At 48.9% G+C, this 16,883-nt stretch overlaps 1 protein-coding gene across 5 annotated transcripts in view; it reads left to right on the forward strand.

The window, feature by feature from the left end:
- The window catches only part of NGLY1 (N-glycanase 1), a 125,259-nt gene that overhangs the window by 30,482 nt on the left and 77,894 nt on the right, over positions 1-16,883 (forward strand). For all 5 annotated transcript variants that reach the window (XM_029589439.1, XM_029589441.1, XM_029589444.1 and 2 more), the window contains one exon: positions 6,860-7,093. In XM_029589439.1, coding sequence (XP_029445299.1) covers positions 6,860-7,093 — 234 coding nt within the window. The remainder of the gene's footprint in view (positions 1-6,859; positions 7,094-16,883) is intronic.

Raw genomic sequence — 16,883 nt, forward strand, 5'->3', positions numbered from 1 at the left:
CAGTCTTCAATAGTGGCCAATCAGGTTCACAAGAACCCATCAGATTTCAAATATAGAAACATAGAAATGACGGCAGAAGAAGACCAAACGGCCCATCCAGTCTGCCCAGCAAGCTTCACACATTTTTTTTCTCATACTTATCTGTTTCTCTTAGCTCTTTGGTTCTATTACCCTTCCACCCCCACCATTAATGCAGAGAACAGTGATGGAGCTGCATCCAAGTGAAATATCAAGCTTGATTAGTTAGGGGTAGTAACCGCCGCAATAAGCGGTTGATTTATTTTTTATATCTCACATCCAGGAATAAGCACTGGCTTTCCCATGTCTAATAACTATTTATGGACTTTTTCTTCAAGAACTTGCCCAGTCCTCTTTTGAACCCCAGCAACAGATCCCATAGCTAGAGTCTCGAGTACTACTACTTAACAGTTGTGTAATGCTACACGGCATACACAGTGCTATAGTAGTTTTGTTTCTTCTCCCCACCATATATGCAGGTACTGTATTCCCTTTTCTACTGAATGCACAATGCAGAAATAGCCACTATTGCTCTTCAAATGCTGGGCATTACCTAGTTCTATTTTTCCTAATCCAGTCCTGTAAGCACACCTAACCAGCCTAGTTTTTAGGATAGCCTCAGAGAAATAAGCATGAGATACATTTTTATGCAGTGTGTCACTAATGTATTCCAATCTCATTCATTTTTATAATGTATAACTTGAAAACCAGACTGATTAGGTGTGCCTGCAGGACAGAATTTAAACTTTCAAGTCTATGGTAAAATATAGACACTGTGTTCTATTTTCAGACTTCTTGAATAGTTTTAACGCCTCTGCAGTGATAAACTGAGATAAGCAAAGAGATTGCTGTTTCGGATCACCATTTTAAACCTCTCCCATCATTTCTAGTTGGATTCAGATTATCCAAATATCTGCATTCTTTTTCAGATCACAGTACTTTCAGAATTATCATACTTAATCATTTTGTATGTCGTGAAACCTTGACCAATTTATGATGTTCAAGGATAAAAATGGTTCCCTGTACGTACCAAGATCAGTCTAGACCGCTGGTTGTGTCTCCCTTCCAGCAGATGGAGTCAGAGAAGAAACTGAAAAGGCGCCTCCTCTTAGTCTGGTGTGCCACCTGCGATCCTTCAGTATTTCTCTGACTCCAGCAGATGAGGGTGACAGAACCTGCAGTCCTGATCTTTTAAAAAAAAAAAAGAGAGTATATTATAGCTCATTAATAAGAACAGAGATCTTCTTTTTTAATGACCTTGGCTAGATCAACAATTAAAAAAAAAACAGTAAAGGAAATAGCAGAAGGAGTGAAGTTTCTTCTGGAGTGCAAGTCCAGAGACGCATAGATTCCTCTGGTGGGAGCCCCTGTCGATTTGCTCGGACCCAAGGACGATTTTACCTTCCCCTGGTTGATTAAGAGCGTTTTTTGAAAGAAAAAAAAAAAAGTCGGCAGGCAGCCCGAGTCTCCGGAAGGGATATTCTTAAGTATCCTTTTATTTGCTCAGCACGGCTTGCTAACAAATGCCACGTGGATAACGGTGCTCTGCCTGCGGGGAGCCGGCAGCACGGTTCTCCCGTGACTGCCTCTGCTCCCGATGCATTCCCGGCGGAGAGGGGCTATCAGAAATCCCTATAGAAGGCAGAGGAGAACTTACCACGTGGTCGCAAAGTGCAGGCAGGGCTCTGCAGGGTTTCCGTCATCAGCCTGCCCCGTTCCCGATCAGCACGGAACGGCGGCCATCTTGCCCCCTCCAGGCTCTGAAGCAGTGCACAGCTCGGGGGGAGGGGATTTACCTCCTCAGCTCTCTCCTCCCAGTTTGAGTCCTGTAAGACCTTCAGATTTGATTACTGATTCTCCTCCCTGCCCAAACCTCCCCGGGGGGGGGGGGGGGGGGCGCCTTAAAACGACAGTACCCTTTTTCATCGCAATTTGTTCTGTTGTTGCACAAAGCCTATATGGAGGCAGAAGCTGATTTAACTTTGCAGGAATTTCCTTCACCGAAGGTCCCTAAGCTTGCTGAGGGTCCAGCCACACCAAGAGTCCAAGCGGTTCGTCTAGTACTAGACCTGGCGGCGTCACCACTCGCTGACCCCTCAGATATCGCGTCACAGGATCCTCCCGCTGCAGTCACATCTGATGACGTTGACAAATCCGCTCCACTGGAAGGGGATGATCCGCGAGTGCTCAGATTGTTTCGTAGGGAGGAGCTGGACCCTTTGATCCCACATGTGCTGTCAGAATTGGATATTCAGGCTCCGCAGCCCTTGGCTGAGTCTTCCTCGGGGGATCCTGTGCTGTCGGGTCTTAGGACTCTACCTAGCATTTTTCCTTTTCATCCGATGCTTTTGCAGCTTATGACCCGGGAATGGGATGCCCCGGAATCCAGCCTGCGGGTCAGTAGGGCTATGGAGAAGCTTTATCCGCTTCCGGAGGAGTCGTTGGATCTTCTTAGGATCCCTAAGGTGGACGCGGCCATTTCGGCAATCACTAAGCACACAACAATCCCGGTAACGGGGGCGGCAGCGCTTAAGGATCTTCAGGATAGAAGACTGGAGGTTCTGCTTAAAAGGATTTTTGAGGTGTCCGTGCTCTGCGTTCGAGCAGCGGTCTGCACTAGTCTCATGCAGAGAGCGACCCTTAGATGGGTACAACAGTTGTTTACGGCTCAGGAACTTCCACCGGCGAAGGCAGAACAGGCGGAACGTATGGAGGCGGCAGTGGCTTACACTGCAGATGCTTTGTATGATCTCCTCTGCACCTCATCGCGTATGATGTCCACAGCAGTATCAGCCAGGAGGCTCCTTTGGCTACGAAATTGGTCCGCTGATGTCTCGTTAAGTCTCAGCTGGGTTCCTTCCCTTTTAAAGGCAAGCTTTTGTTTGGCGATGATGTCGAACAGCTTATTAAGTCCTTAGAGGACAATAAAGTGTATAAGCTGCCAGAGGACAAGCCTAGATCCTCTAGGTCATTCAGTTCCTTTCAGGGTCGTTTTCGGAGGCAGCGTCTGTTTCATCCGGGCAGAGCCCCGGCCTTTTCTCCTCAACAGTCGCCAACAAGGTCTCAGGCTTGGGCTCATTCCTTTCGAGGCCGATGGCCAGCTCACGATGGAGCCTCCCAAGGCTTCTCCAGCAACAAGTCTTCCCAATGAAGGTGCGCCGGCCCACTCCTCCATTCCGGAGATTGGGGGTCATCTCTCTCTGTTTCGCAAGGAATGGGTCAAGATCACTTCGGATCAGTGGGTCCTAAACATCATCGAACACGGCTATGCTTTAGATTTTGCTCGCCCGCTAAGAGACCTTTTTCTAGTGTCCCCTTGCGGGTCTTGGGCAAAGCAGCTGGTGATGGACCAAACTGTGTCTCGCTTGAAAGCCCTGAGAGCCATTGTTCCAGTTCCGCCGTCCAAGCTCCGGACAGGCCGATACTCTATGTATATCGTGGTTCCAAAGAAGGAGGGGTCCTTCCGCCCCATCTTGGACCTGAAGAAAGTGAACAAAGCACTTTGGGTGCCTTGTTTTCGCATGGAAACGTTGAGGTCAGTCATTGCAGCCGTCCACAAAGGAGAATTTTTGGCCTCTTTGGATCTGACGGAGGCTTACGTTCACATAGGGATCCAGGAGCATCATCAGAGGTTTCTGCGGTTCGTGATCAGAGGTGAGCATTATCAGTTTCAAGTGCTTCCATTCAGGTTAGCGACGGCTCCTGCATCTTCACCAAGATAATGGTAGTGGTGGCGGCGGCCCTCAGGAGAGAAGGGATCTTGGTTCATCCCTATTTGGACGACTGGCTCATTCGTGCGAAGACAGAAGAGCTTTGCAAGTTGGCGGTGTGTTCGGTATTGCAGCGTCTACACTCCCTTGGCTGGATCTTCAACTTCTCCAAGAGCCACTTGATTCCTTCCCAAGTGTTAGACTTCTTAGGAGCCCGCTTCAACACAGCTGTCAGCAAGTTTTTCTCCGGCAGGAGCGGATAGACAAGCTGACGGCTCAGATCCATCGAATATTGGACTTATCAGTGCCCAAAGTGTGGGACTATTTGCAAGTTCTTGGCTCTATGGTGTCTACTCTGGAATTGGTTCCCTGGGCTTTTGCTCATATGAGACCTTTGCAGAGGGCACTGCTTTCCCTCTGGGATCCCAAGTCAGAAGAGTTTCAATTACCCCTGCCGCTTCTGGAACCAGCCAGATCCAGCCTCGATTGGTGGTTAGTTCCCGAACATTTACTACGCGGGGTAGATCTGAAAAACCTCCAGTGGGTAATTGTGACGACGGATGCCAGTCTCTACGGTTGGGGAACAATTTGCCAATCACGGTCGGCGCAAGGTCGGTGGACATGTCAGGAGGCAAAGTGGCCCATAAATCATTTGGAGACAAGAGCGGTGCGCCTTTCGCACATTCATCCAACATCAGTCGGTACGAATTCTGTCAGACAATGCGACGATTGTGGCATATATCAATCATCAAGGGGGCACACGAAGTCGGCCCGTGGTCAGGGAAGCGGACAAGCTGATGGTCTGGGCGGAACGCAATCTAACTCTGTTATTGGCGTCTCACATAGCCGGAGTGGACAACGTGCAGGCGGATTTTCTCGGTCGCCAGCAGTTAGATCCTGGAGAGTGGGAGCTGTCCAAGGAAGCAATGCAGCACCTGACACATCGGTGGGTTTCCCCAGTCTAGATCTGATGGCAACTCTGTGGAATGCTAAGGCAGCTCGTTTCTTCAGTCGCAGGCGAGAGCACGGGGCGGAAGGAGTAGATGCACTGGTCCTTCTGTGGCCCCACAACTCCTGCGCTACATTTTTCCCCCTTGGCCGTTAGTGGGCAAAGTCTTAAGAAGAATAGAGGCACACCTGGGGTCGGTCATTTTCGTGGCTCCGGAGTGGCTGAGAAGACCGTGGTTCGCAGACCTGATCAACTTGGCGGTGGACGGTCCTTTGCATCTCAGTCAACTTCCAAATCTACTTCGACAGGGTCCAGTATTTTTCAATCAGGCGGCTCGCTTCTGTCTAGCGGCTTGGCATATGAAAGGAGACAGTTGAGGAAGAAGGGTTACCCGGATTCGGTTATTTCCACTCTTCTGCAGGCACACAAAACTTCCACTTCGCTCACATATGTTCAGGTCTGGAAGGTCTTTGATTCATGGTGTAGCGAATTGGGAATTTCATCGCGGCGCACCACTATTGGGCAAATTCTGGCCTTCTTGCAAGAGGGATTGAGGAAAGGTTTAGCGTACAGCTCTCTTTGAGTTCAAGTGGCAGCTCTGGGTACTTTAAGAGGGCAGGTTGACGGTGCATCTCTTGTGACACATCCGGATGTGGCACGATTTTTGAGGGATGCCAAGCATCTTAATCTTCCAGTTTGTTCAGTCTGTCCTTCTTGGAGTTTGAATTTGGTTCTCCGGGGTTTATGCGGTTCTCCGTTTGAACCCCTCAAGCAGGCCACATTAAAGGATTTAACACTCAAGGCTGTTTTTCTTGTGGCTATCTGTTCGGCCAGGCGGATATCTGAGCTTCTGGCATTATGCTGCAGGGAACCATTTTTGTAGATTTCAGAGTCCGGGGTATCGCTTAGAACAGTACCCTCCTTTTTGCCGAAGGTCGTGTCTGCGTTTCATTTGAATCAGTCATTTGAATCCAGATCTAAATCTGGATAGGCCGGCATCAGTCAGTGGAGTTGCCGGCCTATCCAGATTTAGATCGGGACTCTCCTCAGGCTCACAATTTGAGAAAATTGGATGTCCGGCGGGTCCTTCTTCGGTATTTGGAGGTGACTAATGATTTTCGATTGTCGGACCATCTTTTTGTCTTATGGAGCGGTCCTAAGAAAGGACGTCAGGCATCCAAGGCTACCATTGCCCGATAATTGAAGGAAGCTATAGCTTCGGCATACATATGTCACAGGTGGCCGGTGCTGGATGGTCTAAAAGCTCATTCGATCAGATCTCAAGTGGCATCTTGGGCAGAAAGTCAGTGTGCTTCGCTGCAGGAGATTTGCCGAGCAGCTACTTGGAAATCTTTACACACTTTTGCTAAGCATTACTGTTTGGACGTCTGAGCCCTGGATGTCGATTGTTTTGGCAGCAGTGTGCTTCGAGTGGGACTGTCCGGGTCCCACCCCATTTAGGGCAGCTTGGGTACATCCCGGGAGTCTGGACTGATCCTGGTACGTACAGGGAAAGGAAAATTGGTTCTTACCTGCTAATTTTCGTTCCTGTAGTACCAAGGATCAGTCCAGACGCCCGCCTGGGGTATTCTGTTTCTGGAGAGTCCGCTCGATTTTTGGTCAGTGTTTTCTGCAGGATATCACAATATCGCAACTGTTTAACAAGAAATGTTCAAGTCAGCACTCCATAGTTTTTCAAGGTTTATTGTTCAAATTAGCTTTTTGGTCTAGCCATTGGATGTTAAATTTATTCATTCTGCTTTGATATTGATTATACTGAAGGATCGCAGGTGGCACACCGGACTAAGAGGGGGTGCCTTTTCAGTTTCTTCTCTAATTCCATCTGCTGGAAGGGAGACACAACCAGCGGTCTGGACTGATCCTTGGTACTACAGGAACAAAAATTAGCAGGTAAGAACCAATTTTCCTTTACCTATAGTCTCGACATTGCCAAATATTAGGCAGATATGAAGCAGTGTGCTGCCATGCAATCTAGGTCACTTATTCCCAAGAAAAGATTGTGTTCATGCTAAGATATCCCTCAAAACTGCCAAAGTGCTTAATTAAATGTTTCATTAACAGAGCTTAGCTGTTTAGTATATAATATAACTTTGAAGCCTAAAAGTCTGTTTGTAACTGATGCAGAACAAGGGCTAAATATTTGTGAATTTCTTCCTTACAGGGGGAAACGCACCTTGTCTTTCCCAAAAAGGCATCTGTTGAACAATTACGTAGGGTTCGTGACCTAATTGCTGCAGAAAGGAATAACAGATCTGATGGACCAAATGGAATCCGCACTGTCACATCCTCTCATCAGACTACTGTCAACAGGCAGCCAACTTCGAGTTTGCCTGCTCAGCCTGCCGAACATGTTGCCAGTCAACCACAAGCATCAGCTGAACAGGCTGTATTTCTGGTAATGTTATGCCTCTTTTTATGTTTCAGCATACTTTTTGGGGAGTAATCTTCAAAGGCACTTACCTGCATTAAACCTAGTTTCCCTGTATGTACCCGGATCAGTCCAGGACAGCTGGTTTTGCCTCCCCTCCAGCAGATGGAGACAGAAAAAGACTTTGTGGACTCTGTCCTATATCCCTGAGCTGCCACCTAGTGTCTGCCAGTATTTTTTTGTCTCCAGCAGATGGTGAAGGTGCAAAACCTAGTGTCTGATAGAGGTGCTGAGTTTAGGGTTGGATTTGGTCTGACTATAGTCTCTTAGCGCTTGATTTTACAAGGGAAGCTTAGTTTAAGGATCCCTTTAAATTTAAAAAAAAAAAAAAAAAGTTTGGTTAGAGCAGTGATTGGACAGTTGCGAGTAGCCTCCCAGGGTGTTGGCAGGTCCTGGTGGGACCATCCCCCCTGGTATTCGAGGCTGGAGAGCCAGAGGGTTGGGAGCCCTGAAACTGCCGCAGCGAGGGCTGATATCGGGGGTCCCAGCTCACTCACCCTAAACTTGTGTGTTTGGGGCGCTCCGGCCGTGCGTCCGCTCTGTTTTAGCTGCGTTTTCGTTGATTTTCGCCGCTTTCCCAGCCCAGTTTTTGACCAGGAAATCCGTCTGTTCGTCGCGGTTCTTTTTTCAGGGAGAGCCAAAATTGAGGCCGGGGATATGCCTCATGGTGCGGTCTGCTTGGCCTGTGGCAGTGTGCGCGTGAGCGGATTTCCCGCACTGGGGTCTGCACAGCCTGTTTGTCAGGCGGAGAAGGTCCATCGGGCCCCCTTCCTTCCGATGCCATTTTCGCCGTCCTTTTCAGTTCCTACAAGCTCCCGGGGGTTTGTCTTGGACGTGCTGGTTCTTTTTTCGGGCCCCGATCCTAATTTAGCTCGGGGATCATGCCGCATGGTGTGGCCTGCAGGCCAGAGTTTGTACCAGGTGCTTGTCGGGAGGGGAAGACTCTTTGGGGAAGCCGATTCCGGTGAAATCGCATTGCAGCAGCTCTAGAGCACGCAGAGACCCTGGGAGGGCAGAATTGCTGCGGCAGCCTCAGGACCCTTTTCTTCTCAGCGCAGGTACTGAAGCCTTACTGCGAACGTTCAGGGAGCAGGAGAAGGCTGCCCTGCTGCCCCTGGGTGGGGCGATTTGCAGGCAGCGCAGATCTAGGACTCTGATGAGTCCTCTTCCTCGTTCTCCTCCAATTTTGTTTTGTTGCTGCATAAAGCCTTCAAAGCACGAAAAGCAACAAAGAGCCAGGGTACTAAGGTACCCCGTGAGGTCCCGCTGTCGCTGGGGGCTGGGACAGGAGCTTCATCACTCCACAGGCGTACCAAGTCATACAGTGGCATAGAAGCCCCCAAGGCCAAATGCCCTCTCCGGTCCTTTTCCTGTCAGGTGGACAGTTCAGATACGGACGGGGTGGATGAAGGCGAGTCTCCTCTGCAAGCCCCTGGTGAGGGACCGGATGCAGATCAGGATCACCAGCTCCAGCCGGCCAGGCCAGTAGATGCGCCTTAGAAGGTTTCTGGCTCTTTAAAAAAAAAAAAAAAAGAGAATTTACTTGAGATTGTGGAAAACAGCGGCAGTAGGTGCAGCAAGTTTCTTTGAGCCTCCCAGGTCCTGGTATCAGAGGCAAAAGAGCAGGGGGTTGAAGACCCGGGGACTACTACCGCCGGTGGGTGATACCGGGGAGCCCGGCTCACTCAACCATGGCAGACAGCTCAGCACAGCCTTCAGAGCACTGCGAAAATAAATAAATAAAAAGGTAAAAGTTTTTTTCTGGTTGGCCAGTCCAGCGTTCTCTCCAGCTCCTCTCTGTCTTACTGCTGCGTTTCGGCTCGTGCGAAGGCCCCAGTCGCCCGGTCTGTTTTTGGCGCGCTTACCTCAGCTGATCGGAGCTAAATTTAGCCCAAGTTTATGCTTCTTGGTGTGGCCTGCTCCGCGTGCGTCTGCGCACGCACCCGCCTCTCTAGAGCTGGCATCTGTGCAGATTGTGTCTTGGGAGGTCTGCTGAGGGGAATCCCCGTGGCAGCAGCAGTTCTTCGCGGTGCCCGGAGCCTGGGAGGCTTACAGCTCAGCCGCAGCCACCTGATCCGTTCCTGCTTAGTGCAGGGACAGAGGCCATTTTGAAAATGTTCAGGGATGCAGAGAGAGCCACGATAGAGGCACGGAGTTCCCTGCCACCTCTCTCCCCGTGACTGGGGCCCTCCGGGGGGGGGGGGGGGGGGGTAGGTCGCAGGAGGATCGGGCTGATACTTCAGATAGTGATCCTGAGGGGGCCTCAGATGGGTCTTCTTCGTCGTCCTCCTCGGATCTTGGTGAAGTTTTTTCACAAAATGTTCAAGGCACGGAGAGCGTCCAAACGCAAGAGGGGCAAGGTCTCTGAGGTTCCCTCATCCCGTAAGCGTCCCAAGTCCCCGCCGGTGGGGGGGGCATACTAAGTCTAAGCGCCCTCTCAGATCCGTAGCAGGTCCAGATGATTCGTCTTCGTCAGATCTATCTGATGAAGGAGACCCTTCTCCGCAAGACCTTCAGGGGGTAGATGCAGGCCAGGATGGTCAGCCCCTGGTGCCCAAGCAGGGAGGCGCTTCTGCGGTGGACGGTGATGATCCCAAGGTGGTACGCTTGTTCCGGAGAGATGAATTGGGTCCGCTTATCCCGAATATTCTGGAAGAGCTCGAAATTGAAGTCCCACAGGAGGATTCACGTATGGGAGCGGTGGATCCCGTGATGTTAGGTCTAAGAGGTCCAGCTCGCTCTTTTCCCTTTCATATGTCGGTCACTGATCTCTTGTTCCGGGAGTGGGACACTCCAGATCTAGGTTTGAAAGTCAGCTGTGCTATGGATAAGTTGTACCCGCTACCGGATGATGCTCTGGAGCTGCTCAGGGTACCCAAGGTGGATGTGGCAGTCTCTGCAGTCACTACAAAGACCACCATCCCAGTCACAGGAGCGACGGCCCTAAAAGATTTGCAGGACCAAAAGTTGGAGGTACAGCTTAAAAAGATATTTGAGACCTCCTTCCTTGGAGTGCAGGCGGCCATGTGCAGCAGTTTTGCTCTGCGTGCGAGCCTGTGTTGGGTGCAGCACTTACAATCTGGGACATCCCTTTCGGAAGTGGACGCGGCTCAGGCTGGTCGTTTGGAGGCGGCGGTGGCTTACAATGCAGATGCACTGTATGATTTCCTGCGCACGTCGGGAAGAACAGTGGTCTCCGCCGTTTCGGCCCGCACACTCCTTTGGCTCAGAAATTGGTCGGCAGATGACTCCTCAAAAGCTCAGCTGAGTTCCTTGCCTTTCAAGAGAAAGCTGCTCTTCAGCCAACAGTTGGAGGACATGATTAAGTCTCTGGGAGAGAATATGGTCCACAAGCTGCCAGAAGACAGGCCCAGGAGCAGTGGCTCTTTTCCTCAGAGGTCCAGATTCCGGGGGAATTGTCGTTTTCGGGCCTCACGGTCTTCTGGATCCTCCTCTCGTCAGGCTCCCAGCCGTGATGGATTCGGCACGGTCCAGTCTTCTTTGGTGGCTGTGTCCAGATTACGACGGGGTGTGGATTTGGAAATTCCCTCTTGGATAGTGGTAACCACTGATGCCAGCCTCTCCGGGTGGGGAGCAGTTTGTTGAGGAACAGCAGTGCAAGGTCAGTGGATGAGGTCAGAGTCTTCTTGGTCGATCAGTTGGTTGGAGACCAGAGCGGTTCGGTTGGCGCTACAGGCGCTCCTTCCCTTAGTAGAGGGGAGATCAGTGCGGATTCTCTCCGACAATGTGACGACGGTGGCTTACATCAATCGTCAGGGCGGAACTCGGAGTCGTCCGTTGGCGATGGAGGCTCAACTTTTAATCAGCTGGGTGGAACAGCACCTGTACAGGATAGTAGCCTCTCACATTGCCAGAGTGGACAATGTGCAGGCCGATTTTCTCAGCCCCACCAGTTGGATCCAGGAGAGTGGGAACTCTCCGACGAGGCTTTCAGTCTCCTGTGCAAACCGATGTCCAGGCCCGTGATGGACCTGTTGGCAATGTATCGCAATGCCAAAGCTCCTCAATTTTTTCAGTCGTCGAAGAGAACCAGGAGCGGAAGGTGCTTCCCTGGCCAAAGGACATTCTGTTGTACGTCTTTCCCCCAAGGCCATGGGTCAGCAAGATTCTACGCCGCATCGAAGCTCATTCGGGCAAAGTGATATTCGTCGCGCCAGAATGGCCGAGGTGCCTGTGGTTTGCGGACCTTCTCAATCTGGCGGTAGACGGCCCGCTGAGATTTCATCCGTCCCAAGTCTTCTGCGACAGGGTCCCGTTTATTTCACAGAGGTAGATCGCTTTTGTCTAGTGGCATGGCTTTTGAAAGGCGGAGATTGAGAAATAAGGGTTACTCGGAGGAGATGATTACTACGCTTTCATAGTCCCGTAAACCTTCTACCTCTATAACCTACATCAGAGTTTGGGGTATTTTCAAGGACTGGTGCCTGAACCACACGGTGGAGCCGTCCAGAGCTACTATTCCGGATGTTCTGACCTTTCTGCAGGCAGGTCTAGTAAAAGGTCTAGCCTTCAATTCCCTACGTGTTCAGATGGTAGCCCTTGGTAGTTTTTGGGGAAAGGTATAGGGCCTCACTCTAGCGTCTCATCCAGATGTGGTTCGTTTTCTGCGTGGCGTTAAACATCTTCGTCCTCCGATTCGGAACCCCTGTCCTTCGTGGAAGCTCAACCTGGTTCTCCATGCCCTTTTGTAAAGCGCCTTTCGAGCCGCTGACGCGGGCGACCTTGAAAGATCTGACGTTGAAGATCGTTTTCCTCGTGAATATCGTATTGGCGCGTTTCGGGGCTATGGGCCTTATCTTGTCAGGAGCTCTTCTTAAGGATTTCTAATGAAGAAGTTTCTTTATGAACGGTTCCCTCCTTTCTTCTGAAAGTAATGTCCTCTTTTCATTTGAATCAGACGGTGGTGCTCCCATCCTTGGCGGGCCTAGATCTTTCTACTTCCAAGTTTAGGGAGTTAAGAGAGTTGGACATCATACCTTTGCCAGACAGACAGAGGTTACTACCCCAAACCAAATATCCAGATTACTACCTCCACCTTCCTCTATTCCTGATGCCTTTCAACTAGCTTGATCACTCCATTCTTATACTTCACTTTCAATGCATATCCAGCATAGTTCTCTGCTTCAACAGCAGGGGAAAAGAAAAACTGTTACTTCACACATCCAGCAGAGCTCTCTGCTTAAACGGCAGGGGAGAAGAAAAAAGGGTTCGCACTCACAAAGCGGGGAGTAGCTGGCTTGTTACGGCGGTTACTACCCCAAACCAAATGTACCTGATACTTCACTCTCGACGCATATCCAGCATGGCTCTCTACTTCAACGGCATCGGAGAAAGACTGATACATCACGAATTTCCAGCATAGCTCTCTGCTTCAACGGCAGGGGAAAAGAAAAACTGATACTTCACGCATATCCAGCATAACTTCAACGGCAGGGGAGAAGAAAAAAGGATTCACACTCACAAAGCGGGGAGTAGCTGGCTTGTCACGGCGGTTACTACCCCAAACCAAATGTGCCTGATACTTCACTTTCGATGCATATCCAGCATAGCTCTCTGCTTCAACAGCAGGGGAGAAGATAAACAACCAATAAGGGCTGTATAACATAATCTGGGTAAAAACAAATAAGCATGGGTGTAGCTTGCTTATTGCGGCGGTTACTACTCCTACTACCTCTAACTAATCAAGCTAGATATTTCACTTGGATGCAGCTCCTCCACCGCTCTCTACATTAATGGCGGGGGTGGAAGGGAATTAGAACCAAGAGCTAAGAGAAACAGATAAGTATGGGAGAAGAAATGAGGGAAGCTTGCTGGGCAGACTGGATGGGCCATTTGGTCTTCTTCTGCCGTCATTTCTATGTTTCTATGTTTCTATGGATGTCCTGGCCCCAGAGCCCGGTTCTTTCGGAACCAGTGTACTCCGAGACTCTCTCAGTCCCACCCTGGTTAGGAAAGCTTTGGTACATCCCTGTTGTCCTGAACTGATCCGGGTACGTACAGGGAAAGGAAAATTGGTTCTTACCTGCTAATTTTCGTTCCTTTAGTACCATGGATCAGTCCAGACGCCCACCCGGGGGAAAATGGAGAGTCCGCTCGGCCGGTAGCCGATCAATTTTTCTGCACGTTTTATTGAATGCTCCCCTTTTCAGGAAAAGGTTTTGGGCATGTTGTTCATTCATTCATAAGGTTTCCGGTGTTTTCATTACCTCTGTTCTTCAGGGGGAAGTGGTTTTATGGTTGCCGTTATGGTTTTTCTAATTTCTGCTTATGTACAGTATAATACTGGCAGACACTAGGTGGCACCTCAGGGGTATAGGACAGAGTCTGCAAAGTCTTTTTCTGTCTCCATCTGCTGGAGGGGAGGCAAAACCAGCTGACCTGGACTGATCCGTGGTACTACAGGAATGAAAAATAGCTGGTAAGAACCAATTTTCCTTTCCTTATTCTGATACATAAGAACATGCCATACTAGGTCAGACCAAGGGTCCATCAAGCCCAGCATCCTGTTTCCAACAGTGGCAAATCTAGGCCATAAGAACCTGGCAATTACCCAAAAACTAAGTCTATTCCATGTTACCATTGCTAGTAATAGCAGTGGCTATTTTCTAAGTCAACTCAATTAATAGCAGGCAATGGACTTCTCCTCCAAGAACTTATCCAATCCTTTTTTAAACACAGCTATATTAACTGCACTAACCACATCCTCTGGCAACAAATTCCAGAGTTTAATTGTGCATTGAGTGAAAAAGAACTTTCTCCGATTAGTTTTAAATGTGCCCCAAGCTAACTTCATGGAATGCCCCCTAGTCTTTCTATTATCCGAAAGAGTAAATAACCGATTCACATCTACCCGTTCTAGACCTCTCATGATTTTAAACACCTTTACTAGCTTACTAGCAGATGGAGAGAGGACACACCTTTCTTTTCCAGCGACATCATGACTAGTATATAGGATGGTGCAGTGTAGGCACCATCTCCAGCAGATAGTATCACTTATTTGGTGCAGATTTCTGCTCCCAAGCTTTAGCCTATGGCCTCACTTAACAGAGCGCTTTTAGCATTGCTCCTTTGCCAACAGCTTGCTATTTCCCTAGTTGATCATTTCTTGGCCCAGGCTCCCTGGGTTTGAACCCGGCTGAGCGAGCCCTGTAAGCTGTCTCCATGTTTATCTGTGGTCTGGTTGAGCTAGGGGGAAGCAGGCTAGCTCAGGAGTTTCTCCATTTCAGCAAGTGTCCCCATGGGGGAGGGGATTGCCTCCCACCTCTTTCTCTTATCTCTTTGACTGTCCTGTTCTATGGCTGATTAAAGTTTCTTTAAAAAAAAAAAAAAAAAAAGAAACTTCAGAGAGTGAACAGTGTTAAGAGGGAAGAAGCAATGGTTCAGCATCTGTTGCTGGGGAGGGTAAGTCAGCTCGTGGGGGCTGAAGTTGGTCAGAGATTTGGAGCTTCGTCTGGGACTGGGGCCTTAGTCTGCCTTCCATATCTGGGTTAGCTCCAGCTCTGCTCTTTTTCATTAGAGAAGCATTTGTGTACCATCAAGCCATGGCCAAGCGGGACCACCGGTATAGGAACTGTGGGAGAAGGCGCTCAAACAACACCACTGGCTCCTTTTGCCCCACATGCAGTGGGGGCTCGGAGGGAGGTGATTCATTTGGGAACCTCTCTAGTTCCCCTGCACTGGGTAAATCAGTGACTATGGCGTTGCGGGCCTTCCTTTTTGCCCCACCTTCAAGTCTTGAGTTTCTCAACGAGGTCACCTTAGTCTCCCTTCCCCCCACTTCATTCCTTTTCCCCTCCCTCTGGCACTTGCCACCCTCTCTCCTTTCTTGAAATCACAATGGAGGACCCTGCTCATCTTCTCTCTTCAAAACTCACTACTTGATCCTCTGACCTCATTCCCACCCAACTCCTCAGCTCTATTTCCCTTGCAGTCATTCCTTTCATCTGTCACATTCTCAATCTATTACTTTCCACTGCAAGTGTTTCTGCTGCCTTCAAAAATGCTGTGATCACACCACTCCTCAAAAAACTCACTGGAATCTACCTGCCCTAATCCCATCTCCCTCCTCCCTTCTCCTTTGCACATCCACTGTCTTGACTTTCATCTGAAACCACTCTCAATCCACTGCAATCTGGTTTTCACCTTCTACATGCCACAGAAACATCCATTGTCAAAGTCTCCAATGACCTGTTTATGGCTAAAATCAATGGCCTCTACTTGATCCTTACCTTCCTTGAACTATCTGCTGCTTTTAACACCGTTGATCACCACCTACTCCATGATACTCTGTCCTTATTTGGATTTTGAGACTCCATCCTGTCTTGGTTCTCTTCTTACTTCTCCCATTATCAATTGGTGTGTCTCATGGCTCCGTCCGGGGCCTCTTTTTCTTTTCTCTCTATACTGATTCCCTTGGTGCTCTGATCTTCTCCCATAATTTTCAGTACCATCATTCTGCTGATGGCTACCAGATTTACCTATACACCAAAGATTTAATCAGGAATCTAGTTCCAAATCTCAGCTTACTTGTAGTTTGGATGGCCCACTGCCACCTTCAGCTCAACATGGTGAAGACAGAGCTTCTTATCTTCCCCCCCAAACCCATTTCCCCTCTTCCCCCTTTCTCAATTTCTGTGGATAACACTGTCATCCTCCCAGTCCTCTCAGTCCATAATCTTGGTGTCATCTTCAATTCCTCTGTTTCTCTACACATATCCAAAACACTGTAAAAATGTGACATTCCTCTATAACATCACCAAAATTCATCCCTTCTTTTTTGATTACACTGCCTGAACTCTTATTCACTCTCTCATCAACCTGCTCCTCACTGATCTCCCAGGAAACCACCTGATTTCAATACAATCTATCCACAATTCAATTGCATGACTTATCTTTTGCCAAAGTTGCTGCACTTAACCCCTCTTCTCAAGTCACTATATTGAACTATATGTGGAAATGGATAGGGAGCCAATCTCCTCTTACTGCCTAAAAGAGCCTTCACTCTGCAGCTACTCACTACTTCTCTCTTGGGTCTCCCTGCAACCCTCCTCTTGCACTCTGCTTATCAGGCAAGTCACTCCTATCTATGTCCTCCTCCTCTACTGCAAATTCCTGAGTCCGGGCTTTCCATCTGGCTGCACCATATGCTTGGACTTGACTTCCTGAGCTGGTGTGTCATGCTCCCTCTCTTGCCTTATTCAAATCCAGCCTAAAAACCCAACATTTGAGGCTGCTTTTAAATCTTAACCCCTGATTAGTTTATTGATTGTAACTATTTTCTTAATAAATCAAATTGCCAAAGTCTCTTTTTTTCCCTGTATGTTTTGATTACATAGTCCCCTACTCAGTAGAGCTTACAGTCTCTTGTGTATTTTTGTGCAGCGCTACATACATCAAGTAGTGCTATAGAAGTGATACGCAGTAGTGGTAGTAGTTTAAGTGAAATGCAGCTATCATAGGGCAACATGTGCTGAAGTTTAGTTCATCTAGCCTTATTGTTCTCAAGTGTCTCTCTCTCAAATGCTTCTCCCTCACTACCTTTTGCTTTTAAATGAGCAACATAAGAACATAAGAAATTGCCATGCTGGGTCAGACCAAGGGTCCATCAAGCCCAGCATCCTGTTTCCAGCAGAGGCCAAAACCAGGCCACAAGAACCTGGCAATTACCCAAACACTAAGAAGATCCCATGCTACTGATGCAATTAATAGCAGTGGCTATTCCCTAAGTAAAATTGAT

Source organism: Rhinatrema bivittatum, chromosome 2 (genome assembly GCF_901001135.1).
Source record: "Rhinatrema bivittatum chromosome 2, aRhiBiv1.1, whole genome shotgun sequence".
Lineage (NCBI taxonomy): Eukaryota > Metazoa > Chordata > Amphibia > Gymnophiona > Rhinatrematidae > Rhinatrema > Rhinatrema bivittatum.